The following is a 13,869-nucleotide window of genomic DNA, read 5'->3' as shown; positions in this document are numbered from 1 at the left end:
AACACCAAGAAGTAAAAGTCATGGAACTATGAAAATCACAGGATTGCTAGACATGTTAACAATCTGCAAATGAAAAAAAAAAATAGTTAACATTTTCAAAACATCTCGATTTATTCAGTATAGAGTCTGAGTACCACTTGCAGAAACCCCCCAGATTGAAGATTACAGCCTTGGCTTGTATCAATGAAGTAATTACTAATTGTGTGAGGAATGTTCTGCCATGCTGAATGTACTTGGGGAAATCATCAAGATCCACTGGTAGCAGCTCCCTGTGCAATTTCCGTCCAATGATGTCTCTGACGTGCTCGATTGCGCTTGTGGCATGGCTTTTAAGTGTTTACTACATATCCTGTGATATTTATATGCACTTTTGATTTTTACTTATGTGATGAAACAGCATTTATTCTTAATTACCCAGACATAAATTCAGTAATACAGGAGGCATAGACTGTTATCTTTATGTTGACTCTGCTTGTAGGTTGAAGTGATATTTGTAAATTGATGAATGGTTGTAATTTATCTCTTATATCAGCTCCTCCAATTTATTGTACGGTTATCTTTGCAAAACAGGGACGCAAGGTAACTGAACAATGTTTACTAATATGTTGATTACACATTATACTAGGCACGGTGGCTCAGTGGTTAGCGCTGCAGCCTTGCAGCGCTGGGGTCCTGGGTTTGAATCCCACCAAGGACAACATCTGCAAGGAGTTTGTATGTTCTCCCCGTGTTTGCGTGGGTTTCCTCCGGGCACTCCGGTTTCCTCCCACATTCTAAAGACATACTGATAGGGAATTTAGATTGTGAGCCCCATCGGGGACAGTGATGATAATGTGTGCAAATTGTAAAGCGCTGCGGAATATGTTAGCGCTATATAAAAATAAAGATTATTATTATTATTATTATTAGGCGATGCAGTTTGTTGACTTTCAAACATTGAAGGATAGACTATAAATAATCAAACAATGTTGGTTAACCTCATCACCCCTTCCACTTGACCTGTGGATGATGGCTTGAAGGACTACAGTTATGAACTATAAAATTGCGATATGCCTCTGTAACAGGCTATTCCAGGGATCCAAAGAACCAGAGACTCTTTACAAAACTACAGCCAGGAACACTCTACAGGATAGCTGCCAGATCATGGCTCCATCATGAGGGACATAGATTTGACATTCTACAGGATGCCAGCTTAGGTGACCATGGCCAGAGCTGAAAGGCTACAGAACTGCTCCATTGACCATCACTGAACCCATGGATACGTTTGGGGTATTCAGGATTTGGACCCACCGGTCACCTGAGTCCCATGGATATGTTTGGGAAAGCCAAGACTTGGACCCACCGGTCACCTGGCTCCATGGAGATGTTCGGAGAAGCCAGGTTGTGACCCTCCGATCACTTAGTCTTGTACCTCAATGGATTGTCAGCTTCTTAAGCTTGTCTTTACTTCCTCTGTGCGTGCCACTGGTGGGGGTAGTCTGCCCTGGAAGCTCTGAAGTAACAGCTGCTCTTATCCTGGTGAATCAGCGAAAGGGTTAAACTCTGTAATTTTGCACCATCTTGGGTATTTTGCTAGGAGTGTTCAATATTGCCACACTGTTTTACCCTCACCCTGTGTTGTCTGAGTAGTATTACGCTCACGATAAAAGGAGAGCGGATGTTCCCTGGGATGTTCCCTGGTCCATGCTGTTTCAGGCTACTAGACTAGACTAGAGCACTCGCTGACCCCCGTGTCTCCACAACTTAATTATAGTGGGGTATATGTTTATTTTGTTTCCATTTTAGGTTTTGTTTGATGTTCCAATTGTAATGTAAATTGCACAATAGTGCCATGAAATTGCCCTTTATTAGGAAATTGCCCAATTAATACTGAATTAAATGCCGAACCATCAATCATTGTTAAGATCTCATTTATAATGTTTAACTTACTATTAATCAGAATTTCTTCTGCAATTGCAGATTTTTTTTTATTTATATACAGAAGAAAAAAAACAAAAGATAACAAACAAAAAAAAAGTTTTTCTTTTTTGCATTCAGAATGAAAGAATAATTCAGCCCAACACGACTAACGAGAACTGTGCTTGCAAAACAGGCACCAGCAGCACCGGAGCTACCAGTGAGAGATGGAAAGGAAGGGGAGTCAACATATATAAAACAGTCTCACTAGAGTTAAACCCTTAGCAGCCAGTAAGGAGAATGTAAGAGGTCCTCAGCATTTTTTTGGCATTTAATGTCCATTTCATTGATTCTTGCTTATTCTAAAGTATACAAAAAGGTTTTTTTAAGCTTTTTTTAATCTCAGTTTACTGTGCTTTTAAATAACCATAGCAGCAGCATGGAAATCCATTGACTTATGTGCAGCCTGATGACATCATTATGACATCACAGTTCTCTCAATAGCAATGTCCGAGTGGTTGATGTCAGGTTTAGCTTGGTAATGATTTTTCATGCTATGGGCTTGCGCAAGAACTAGCCACCTGAAAATCCCATAGAAGTAGTCCATATTCAGCGCTATGTAAGGTTTAGCTTGGTAATGATTTTTCATGCTATGGGCTCGCGCAAGAACTAGCCACCTGAAAATCCCATAGAAGTAGTCAGTATTCAGCGCTGGTATTTACAACACGCGTGTAAGCAGCTTCCATGGACCAGCTGATGAGAAGGATGATGAAGATGTAGACAATGCATGAATCACGTGTTCCTTGGGTTTGGCAAGTCAATAACTATGGGTGGATTTACCGGCTGGTAATTGACAGTACATACTGAGGAGTTGACGTATGTCGTGGTTCCATCTGCCATGACGCCATAACCTAAAACAACAGAAATAAATTACAATTTATAGTGTTTCATTAGTAAGGGGCCTATGGCCATGTCAAAATGTGATATAGATTTTTTGTAATTTGCTTCTGAAAAATGGTGACCTTATGCAGAACCGTCCCGGCTGAGCTTGAGAGGCCTGGGGATTCCAGCATGAGTGGTGGGGAATCAGAAGATGTGGCAAGGACAGGACGGGTGATGGTGGCGCTGCCGTTGGAGGCCCCTAACCTCTCATGCTCAGCTGGGACTCCCGACTTTCATAGGGCCCGGTAGAGTTGTGTGCATGAGCACGGACGGTCATGAAGCTGTGACCTTCCCCAAACTTACATAGAACCGTCCCGGCTGAGCGAGAGCTACAGGGAATCAGAAGATGTGGCATGGCAAGGACTGAATGGGTGACCATGAGGTGGAGACGGGCCAAAGAGGTGAACGTTAAGGTAAGTATAGGGATTTTCCTTATATTTTTTTTTACATATTATGTTTATTATTTTCTGGGGTCTGTGGAGATCTAAGAGTATAACATGGGACATCAAATGCCAGAGAATAACTTCACCGCACATCGAAATTCCTGGGGAAAAAAAGCGCCAACAGGCGAATTCGAATTTTGACTGATCCGCTCATCTCTATTTTGGTCCTAAACCACTTTTACTTTATTATGTGGTCACTCTATGTATAGGTTCTATTTTTTAAATAGGGTTTAACATGATCATACCTTCATGTATGTGACCAAACACATGTAACCTAGGCTGGACCCTCCTCTGCACCGTGTTTAATAATTCTACGCATCCCACTCTCTGTAATTTCTTCGGCACCCAATCCAAAAATCCTGCAATGAAAATGTAATATGTTAATGCTGCATATTACCAACAACATACCGGAGATGTACTAAGATGTCAGAAGAAATGTTACAATGAACACCGTGTCCTATCTGCAAGCATATCAAATAAACTTAAGTTTCAGCTGTCAAACCCCTTAAATGCTGCAGTGATTGGTGACTGTGGGATCTTAAGTGGTTAGAATGAGGGACAGAGCTCACTTGGTCATCCCATCATAATTTCATCATTTTTAAGGTTAAAGGTAGCTGCCTTGGTCATCCCATCATAGTTTCATTGTTTTTAAGGTTGAAGGTAGCTGCCTTGGTCATCCCATCATAGTTTCATAGTTTTTAAGGCTGACCGTAGCTCACTTGGTCTTCCCATCATAGTTTCATCGTTTTTCAGGTTGAGGGTAGCTCACTTGGTCATCCCATCATTGTTTCATTGTTTTTAAGGTTGAAGGTAGCTGCCTTGGCCATCACATCATAGTTTCATTGTTTTTAAGGTTGAAGGTAGACTTAAGTCCATCTAGTTCAACCTATGGCCTAACATGTTGATCCAGAGGAAGGGAAAAAAAAACATGGGGTGGACATTAGTAACTTCATATTAGGGGTAAAATTCCTTCCAGACTCCACAATACAATAGCCAATATTTTTCACTACGGTAGTTGGAGACCTTACAACGCCCCCCTGAGTCTGCCATCTTAGTACAGGTATTAGGAGAATCCATTGTCAGTCCTAAAAGGCAATGAAAGGAGCGAAAAAACGCATCTCATGCATTGAGGCAAGATTAGCACTAGTCAGGGTCACCAGAGCCTGGCTGTAAAGATGGTCCTACCAGTACCACGTTGACTGCATCCTTTTGTTCTACAAAGTTGCAAAATGTGGGTTGGATTCTGGTAAATCCAAAATTTCAGGGATTTGACTCAATGGATACTTTCAAGACCTGGGAAGACATTAAAATAATAAGATCCATTATACTCACCTTCTAGATCCACACCGGTCTTCAATTCTTCCAGTGCTGAGGTCAGTAATTGGCCTCACGTGGTCATATGGTTGAGACGCAAGGAAGAGCAGAAGACCAGTTCAAAAGACTGAGGAGTTGTGGTGGGAGGGGGAAGACTGGTGAGGGTCTAGGACAGGTGAGTAATTTTTTTACCCCTTATCTCTTCTTCATTTATTATTCCTGGAGAGACCTGAGATCTTAAACATCTTTTACGGCAATCTGAACATTCTTGAGACGGATCGAAGTGAATCTGACCACCAAGAATTTCTCAATATTCGCTCATCTCTAAATAGGTCACACGACTAAGACGATTCCACGCCGCAAAGTTATGTGACCAACTCATATGAAATTACTATACAATTTATATGGAAGTTCATTGTCACAGTCTGCGTCAGCACCGTATAGGTTAAACTGGGACAATATGCCGGATGACAGTCAATCAACGCCGAGCAATTTCATCAGCGTCATTTACATCCTGTAAATACGAGGATAATTGTTCCCTGACAGTCTCGTCCTATAGAACGAATCTCATTGGTTTTCTTTCTGCGCTTCCAAATTTATCATCAGTTTCAAAAGCAGCTGCCATCAAGAGGAAGACAAAAAAGATAAAACCGCCTCCTAAATGCAACATCCCAGTTTCACTAAATCAAAATGTCCGGGGGGGATTGTAAAGCTCTGAGGCCAGGAAAAATGATCAGATAGATTTATTTTAATATGGCATCCCACTGAATATGACAAAAAAAAATAGCAGGATGTGTTAAAGGGGACTCCAGAAGCAATGCCACTTTTGATCTTAGGCACGCGGCCATATTTATAGAAAATGCTACCTTAATTCACCTCTATTAAAGGCCCTTTTACATTGCCACTTATGGCACTATTGTGCTGCAAGTCTGTGGCGTGCACTAACACCATGTAGGCTGCTGACTTGAGAAGCTAGTAGATAGCGGGGCTGGAAACCAAAGGCTCTCTTGGTCCGACCAAAATTCACCTCTAGAGCTTCCCCCTCCTGGATCAAATCAATCCTGCGAGAGGCAAGGTCTGTAAAAAAAAAAAACACCTTTTTTATGTGAGGTCACACCGCCCCTGATAAATCGTCGCCCTAGGCACTGGCCATCCAAGGCTTAGGAAGTAACCAGAAATACTATGAGAGACACTTGCTGTAAAAAAAAAAAAAAAAAAGCCCTTTTATTATGTGAGGTCACACCACCCCTCATAAAGTGCCGCCCATTAATGACCTAGGGCAGAAGTCCTGAGAGAGGCAGGGGCTGAAAAATAGCATCCCTTCTTAGGTGAGGTCAGCCCTCAAAGTGCCGCCCTAGACACTAGCAATCAAAGGTATAAGGAGTAATCAGAAGTCCTACAAGAGGGAGAGGCTGCAAAAAGCCCTATTTTATGTGAGGTCACCCCGCCCATCATAAAGCGCTGCCCTAGGTACTGGCCTTCCAGCACCTAAGGAGAAATGTATCCCTTCATTGGAAATTTATCTCACTGGCATTCAGTGAAAGGTGAAGAGCTACAAGATTGATGTTTTAGGAGAATAACCAGACCATTTTTTTTTTCTTTAAAAGCTCCTAGGCCACAATGCAAAATGTGTAACGGCCCTAATTTATATTAGAGGGACTAAATGCGACTGCTACTTCTGACCCTTTATGGCTTTAAAATGTTGAAATTTTAGGGTTTCTATATCTTTCTATTTAAGTTATTTTTTTTTGTATACCTTACCAAGAGGCGGTCCGTGCGTTATAAGGATGTCTGTAGCCTCTGGAATGAGGTTCCACTTGTCTAATAAAGCCTGCCCACGAGGGAGGTTAAATCCCCATCCATAAAACCATGGTTGCCTGTAAAAGAAAAGAACATATCGTCAGAAAGCGCCCCCATCACATTAGTTGGTCTGAACTTCCATACCAGACACATTCTGTAGATAGGTGTGGTGCTGTTTTTAGTAGAATGCATGTTTTTTTTTAAATCCTGTACCATCTCTTTAACCACAATGGTGGTGTATGATTGCCTGGTTCATGCTTTGTAAAATGTGTCTTAAAAGTTGGTGATGATTAAGCCATGGGCTTACGTAGAAATGTTTGGGTCCCATAGTGAAGGGACGAATTTTGGTTTACAGCAGATGTTCAACAACTCGATGGATTCCCTCAATCACGAGTTGAGGTCTCCAGGAGGGTGATAGAGGGACACTTCAAATTTGGGGCCTCCTGCCATCATCAGACAAAGCATTGGGTAGAGGTCACAAAGGGCTCCCTCATCTAACCACTTAGATGCCATGGTCTCTTTTTGTTGCAGATATCTGCCCACCCCATATAAATCCTCCTAGCTCCTCACATGTATGCCGGATGTAATGCGAAGTTGATAGACACCATGCTTGGGGTAGGGCCGTTCAGCACCAGGCCCACCTTGTTGCCGAGCCCCAATGGCCTAGTCATGTGGCCTACCACCAATGGCGGTACCCTACTGGGCTACTCATATGTTACCCCAATATGGCCATTTCTGGTAAATATTGGGCATGTGTTAGAAGGGAAAATCAGGGTGGAGCTTAAAATGTCTCGTAAGCGGTAAATCAAATGTTGAGAGACACGATCTGTGTCACTAAAATGGTCTATTACGGCCAAAGGGACGTTTGTAAGGTTTCATATATAGGGATCATCCATGACTTTAGATCTTGAGGAAAAAAAAAAAAAACAACTACTCAGTCCTGACTACAAACAAAAACAAATGTAGTCAGCAGTGTCCATAGCAACATCCAATTAGATTTTGGTTTCTCATTTCTGTACTCCATAGCTTTAACATGAAAGCAGCGACCTGATTGAAAAAAGCATATATAGAATGGGAGGAATAGGGCTAAGTGACAGCACATGTGAAAAAGACTTGGGTATACTAATAGTTCACAGACTGAATATGAGTCAACAGTGTGATGCAGCAGCAAAAAAGGCAAATGCAATTCTAGGATGTATTAACAGAAGCATACAGTCTAGATCACGTTAAGTCATTATTTCCCTCTACTCCTCTTTGGTCAGACCTCATCTGGAATATTGTGTCCAGTTTTGGGCACCACATTTTAAAAAAGACATCAACAAACTGGAGCAAGTTCAGAAAAGAGCGACCAGAATGGTGACCGGTCTGCAAACCCTGTCTTATGAGGAAAGGTTGCAGGATTTGGGAATGTTTAGTTTGCAAAAGAGAAGACTGAGAGGAGCCTTAATAGCTGTCTACAAATATCTAAAGGGCTGTCACATTGTAGAAGGATCAACTTTATTCTCATTTGCACAAGGAAAGACTAGAAGCAATGGGATGAAACTGAATGGGAGGAGACACAGATTAGATATTAGAAAAAACTTTTTGACAGAGTGATCAATGAGTGGAACAGGCTGCCACGAGAAGTGGTGAGTTCTCCTTCAATGGAAGTCTTCAAACAGAGGCTGGACAGACATCTGACTGGGATGATTTAGCGAATCCTGCCTTGAGCAGGGGGTTGGACCCGATGGCCCAGGAGGTCCCTTCCAACTCTACGATTCTATGATTCTAATTGCCTCGATCCACACAGCAAAAATGACGTCTAATTAGTCGTCTCGTTCACAAATATTTTAAGATTTGGCTAAGGAGAAAGCGACACAAAGGCTAATACTAATATTCACAGGCTCCCGCTAAGATTCTGAGGTAACCATTCAACTACACTTCATACGCAGAATGATGGTTACCATGGAAACCATCGAAATTTCTCTTCTCAGAACAGATGTCTCATTTAGTGGAAAATTAGAATGTAAAAAAACCAAACCCAGGGGAAAATTAATGCAAACTTTACCTATACTCCGACGGCTCCTATAAAAGCGTTCGCGACAGAGCGCAAAACTAGTCCGACCGTGGAGTGATATCTGTTATTTTCCCGGTAACCTTCATATTTATTGCTTATTAACCCCAATAATGGCTCCTAGGAAACCGCTATTATCCTACATGGCCTACAGCACGGAATTAGTAATCCCTATTTACTCCTTTATGCTCTTACAATCGACTCGATTAATTGCATGGAGGTCATTCCGAGGAAATCTGGCAGGTTCAGGACACCCTCACGGCACTGCCTTATATCCAATGTCACTAGGCCCTGTTATGGGGAATCTGTAGATGACACTGATACAGGGGTCTGTGGATGATGCACTATTATGGGGGATCTGTAGATGATGCACTATTATGGGGGATCTGTAGATGACACTGATAGGGATCTGTGGATGACACACTTATGGGGATCTGTGGATGATGCACTGTTATGGGGGATCTGTGGATGGTGCACTGATTTGGGGGATCTGTGGATGGCACACTGTTATGGGGATCTGTGGATGATGCACTGTTATGGGGATCTGTATATGACACACTGCTATGGGGGATCTGTGGATGGTGTACAGTTATGGGGATCTGTATATGACACACTGCTATGGGGGATCTGTGGATGTGTACTGTTATGGGTGATCTGTGGATAACGCACTGTTACCTGGGAGCTGTGGATTACGCACTGTTATGGGGATCTGTGGATGACGCACTGTTTTGGGGATCTGTATATGACACACTGCTATGGGGGATCTGTGGATGGTGTACTGTTATGGGTGATCTGTGGATAACGCACTGTTACCTGGGAGCTGTGGATTACGCACTGTTATAGGGATCTGTGGATGACGCACTGTTTTGGGGATCTGTGGATGACGCACTGTTATGGGGGATCTGTGGATGACGCACTGTTATGGGGGATCTGTGGATGATGCACTGTTATGGGGATCTGTTATGACACACTGCTATGGGGGATCTGTGGATGGTGTACTGTTATGGGTGATCTGTGGATAACGCACTGTTACCTGGGAGCTGTGGGTGACGCACTGTTATGGGGATCTGTGGATGACGCACTGTTTTGGAGGATCTGTGGATGGCACACTGTTATGGGGATCTGTATATGACACGATGCTATGGGGGATCTGTGGATAACGCACTGTTACCAAGGAGCTTTGGATGACGCACTGTTATGGGGGATCTGTGGATAACACACTGTTACCAGGGAGCTTTGGATGACGCACTGTTATGGGGGATCTGTGGATAACGCACTGTTACCTGGGAGCTGTGGATGACGCACTGTTATGGGGATCTGTGGATGGAACACTGTTATGGGGATCTGTATATGACACACTGCTATGGGGGATCTGTGGATGACGCACTGTTATGGGGGATCTGTGGATGACGCACTGTTATGGGGGATCTGAGGATGACGCACTGTTATGGGGGATCTGTGGATGACGCACTGTTATGGGGATCTGTGGATGACGCACTGTTATGGGGGATCTGTGGATAACACACTGTTATGGGGGATCTGTGGATAACGCACTGTTACCTGGGAGCTGTGGATAACACACTGTTATGGGGATCTGTGGATGACGCACTGTTATGGGGGATCTGTGGATGGTGCACTGTTTTGGAGGATCTGTGGATGGCACACTGTTATGGGGATCTGTGGATAACACACTGTTACCGGGGAGCTGTGGATGACGCACTGTTATGGGGGATCTGTGGATGGTGTACTGTTATGGGGGATATGTGGATGGTGTACTGTTATGGGGAGCTGTGGATGGTGTACTGTTATGGGGGATCTGTGGATGGTGTACTGTTATGGGGGATCTGTGGATAACACACTGTTACCGGGGAGCTGTGGATGACGCACTGTTATGGGGGATCTGTGGATGGTGTACTGTTATGGGGGATCTGTGGATGGTGTACTGTTATGGGGGAGCTGTGGATGGTGTACTGTTATAGGGGATATGTGGATGACACAATGAGCGATATGTGGATGTAGTATTATAAGAGATCTGTAGATGACGCACTGTTATGGGAGCTGTGGGTAATACATTAACATGGGGGTAACTGTAACTAATAGGCTGTTATTGAGGTATGTTTTGCTCAAATGTAAAATCTGTAACAGCCCCCCAACAATCTGTGCTTTCTATAATACCATAATCTTTATATGATGGAGCGGCTTACGGGTATGTTCCCACGGTCAGTAATCGCTGCGGGTGTGCAGCGTCCAGATGTTCCAGCATAGTGGATGGGATTTCAAGTAACCCCATGCCCACTATGCGTCCACATACATCCGCTGAGACGGACATGGGGTGCATCTTTCCAGACCACAGCATGTCTATTCCAGCCTCCGCAAGATAAATCTCACTCGTACAATGTATTGGACGCGGTGATTCCGCACGGTTCAGTGATCACATGCGGATTCACCTGCGTCCAATAGCCGGCAGCGGACATGTGCTGCGTCCAAAGCGCTGCCAATTATTGACCGTGTGCACCCGGCCTTAGGTTCCTCTTGGGGTCTGTACAAAAAGATGAAACATTTTGGTGGCACGTTGCATGTATGTTGTACATGTGCATTGGATTTTACCACATATTAGCGGGTTTAAGATTGCGCCCAACTCATGATTCACTTCTATGGAGTGAGTGGACCATCGTCAATCATTTTGCCATTTTTCCTTAAAAAAAAAAGTGCTTCCAAAGGTGAAGGTGGGCTTTGCCATATGAAAACTATTTCCTCCATGTTTTTTTTTGGAAGGCACAGCATCTGAAAAAAATTCACCCGCAGTGTGAAGCATGGGGGAGAAGCTCTAAGAGCGAATCTAGCTAAGCTTCCCAGAGCTAAAACAAATCAGGAAAAAAAAAGATTATCTAATTTCGCCCGACTACTCGACTATTTTATACGTTTTCTGAATTGACTTCCACTTTGATAATTGCACATAATGAGCTCAGGACACAGGACGCACGTGGCAGACATTGCCGTCTTACCGCACATATGTCAGCGAGCGTCACGGTTATTCCCACTTGTAGCGGATAAAACCACAGTAATCATGACATAATTCCTGCTGTGTGCGGCTGGCTGCAGGCAGCGCTCAGAATAAATGAGATTTGTCATTCTCTCAGAAGGAACGGCAGCCTTAGTACTGAACGCTTTCACCGCCGACCTCTTAAGGCTTCAATCTGAAAACTATTTTGTGGAACTCTAAAACTTTTCCCAGGGAGTTAAAAAAAAATGTGCCAAACAAACTATATAAAGGTGGAGATGGGCGAACCTGAATATAAAAGTCCAGGGTTCGTACCGGACAATTAGTGTCCGGTACTAAACGCTGAACACGAAATTCTCCCGATAGTCCGGTGCAGTGTTTGGAGTTGCAGGGGGAGTCCGGGAAGAGAGAGAAAGAAAGAAATAGGGAGAGAGAAAGAGAGGAAAAAGAAAGAGGAGAAAGGTAGAGAGAGAGATAAAGAAAAAAAAAGAGAGGAGAAAGGTAGAGAGAGAGGAGAAAGAAATAGAGAGAGATAAAGAAAAAAGAGAGAGGAGAAAGGTAGAGAGAGAGGATAAAGATAGAAAAAGAAAGAAAGATGAGAAAGGTAGACAGAGAGAGAGAGAGAGAAATAGAAAGGTAAATAGAAAAAAGAAAGGAGAAAGAGAGAAATAGAGAGAAAGAGAAAAAGAGAGAAAAAGAAAGAGTGAGAGAGTAAGAGAGAGAGAGACAGAATAACTTAAACAGATCAGCTCATCCCTGTACAAAAGTTAAAAAAAAAGTTTAAAAAAAAAAAGTATTGTAAAAAGCAAAAGTTATTAACTACAGTGCCTTCCCTCATGGCGTTGACTTTGACAGTGTCCACATAAGAAATAAAATAGGGTTAAACAATGAAATTGTCAGACAGCTAAGACCCAGTGCCCCCACCACAATAGCAGCCGTTACGGCCAGTTGACACTCCTCAAAAAGCACAACAGTACCAGTTATGGTGCCCCCAGTACCAGAGCCAGTCACAATTCTTTAAAGATAGTGTTAGGCACAGCGTCCCCGTAATAAACTAGACAGGGAGCAATGCCCTCACAAGTAGCAGCCACGGCTTACCCCGTAACAGAGCCAGTCACAGCGCTCCCATAGTAGTACCACAAACCAAACCAGACTCAGCTAACCAATGATAATGTCATGCACCTACAGTAAAGCTACTCAACAGTATTATTATTATTATTAACAGTACCATATATCTACTTCTACCCATGATTCTACACCTCCCTCCAAAGATCCATGATGGAATCAGTTTGACAGTGCCCCCATAAGAGAGCCAGCCATAGTGCCCACTGAACCAGTGATGCTAGAGTGTCCCAGGGGGCAACCACAGCTCACTCCACAACAGAGATAGTCACAGTTCTCCCAAATTAGCGCCATTTAATGGCCACCGTAACAAACTTGACTTAACAGTGTCCCCAATCCGACTTATGAACCGATCAAAATATCTGACACCTAAACCCGAATAACAGTACTATATACCAAGTTTCATCTACACCTCCGTCTATAAAAGAATCCGTACACTAACCTATATAGTTTTAGATGCGGCAAAAGAAAACCTATAATCGTGCCCCAAACAAAAAGAGCCACTCTCTTAAGAAAGACAGTCTCTGAGCTCCCAAGGTACAGCCAACCACAGTGCCTCATGTAACAAGCTAGACTTGTCAATCAACGCTATCACACACCTAAAACCACATAACACTACCATACTTTGACATCTTCCCACAAGTGGTCCCCACCTCTTAACATAGACCGATAATAAAATTGGTACAATTGACAGTGCTGCCAAACACAGCCATAATACACCTCCTTTCTACCTTAAAGGGGCTGTCCACTGTGAAACTCCTCTTTCTATTGGTCAGCTCTCCCTAACGGAGACTCTGTCTGTATATGAATGAACATTCCCAACGATCATGCCATTTAGAATCCTGTGACAGATGGGCAATAGTGTCCTTTTAAACACCAGAGATGAGTATGATTGCCAACCCTGCCTTTCTCATAGTAAAGGGCAGCAAGGAACTCTTTATTTTTAAAAATTATTTTGGAAAATTGGAGTTTTCAGAACGTAGGTTGAGCTGACATTTCCTGTTGGCTGTAGTGCACTTATCAGCTTTGCTGTGTAGACTGAGACAGGTTGACCGGAGTCACTTCCTTATTATTAGAGAATGGAGGAACTAAGGGTCTCTATTGTACCGAGGAGGCCCAGATAAGACCGGTTGGTAACATAATATACACAGACTAGGTTTTCGGGGAGAGTGACTTTACTTTTCATCTTGGACCCTGTATTTGTCCATTAACTCTTATTTATTTCAGCTGCCATAAAGCACACACACCCTGCTGTACTGTCTCTGCAGACAACACAGGAAGGAAGGCCTCGACTACAT

General features: G+C 43.2%; 1 protein-coding gene across 4 annotated transcripts in view; it reads right to left on the bottom strand.

Annotated features, from left to right (window-relative positions):
- Window positions 1-1,827: 1,827 nt before the first annotated feature.
- The window catches only part of MPPED1 (metallophosphoesterase domain containing 1), a 79,123-nt gene continuing 67,081 nt past the window's right edge, over window positions 1,828-13,869 (bottom strand). For all 4 annotated transcript variants that reach the window (XM_073567727.1, XM_073567726.1, XM_073567724.1 and 1 more), the window contains 3 exons: window positions 6,357-6,472; window positions 3,527-3,640; window positions 1,828-2,807 (listed from right to left, as the gene is read on the bottom strand). In XM_073567727.1, the coding sequence (XP_073423828.1) occupies window positions 2,689-2,807; window positions 3,527-3,640; window positions 6,357-6,472 (349 nt within the window). In that variant the 3' untranslated portion in view covers window positions 1,828-2,688. The remainder of the gene's footprint in view (window positions 2,808-3,526; window positions 3,641-6,356; window positions 6,473-13,869) is intronic.

This window comes from Dendrobates tinctorius, unplaced genomic scaffold (genome assembly GCF_039654945.1).
Source record: "Dendrobates tinctorius isolate UK_male_01 unplaced genomic scaffold, ASM3965494v1 ptg000020l, whole genome shotgun sequence".
Lineage (NCBI taxonomy): Eukaryota > Metazoa > Chordata > Amphibia > Anura > Dendrobatidae > Dendrobates > Dendrobates tinctorius.
Note: the sequence above shows the minus strand (reverse complement) of the source record. Positions and strands in the feature narration are given on the sequence as shown.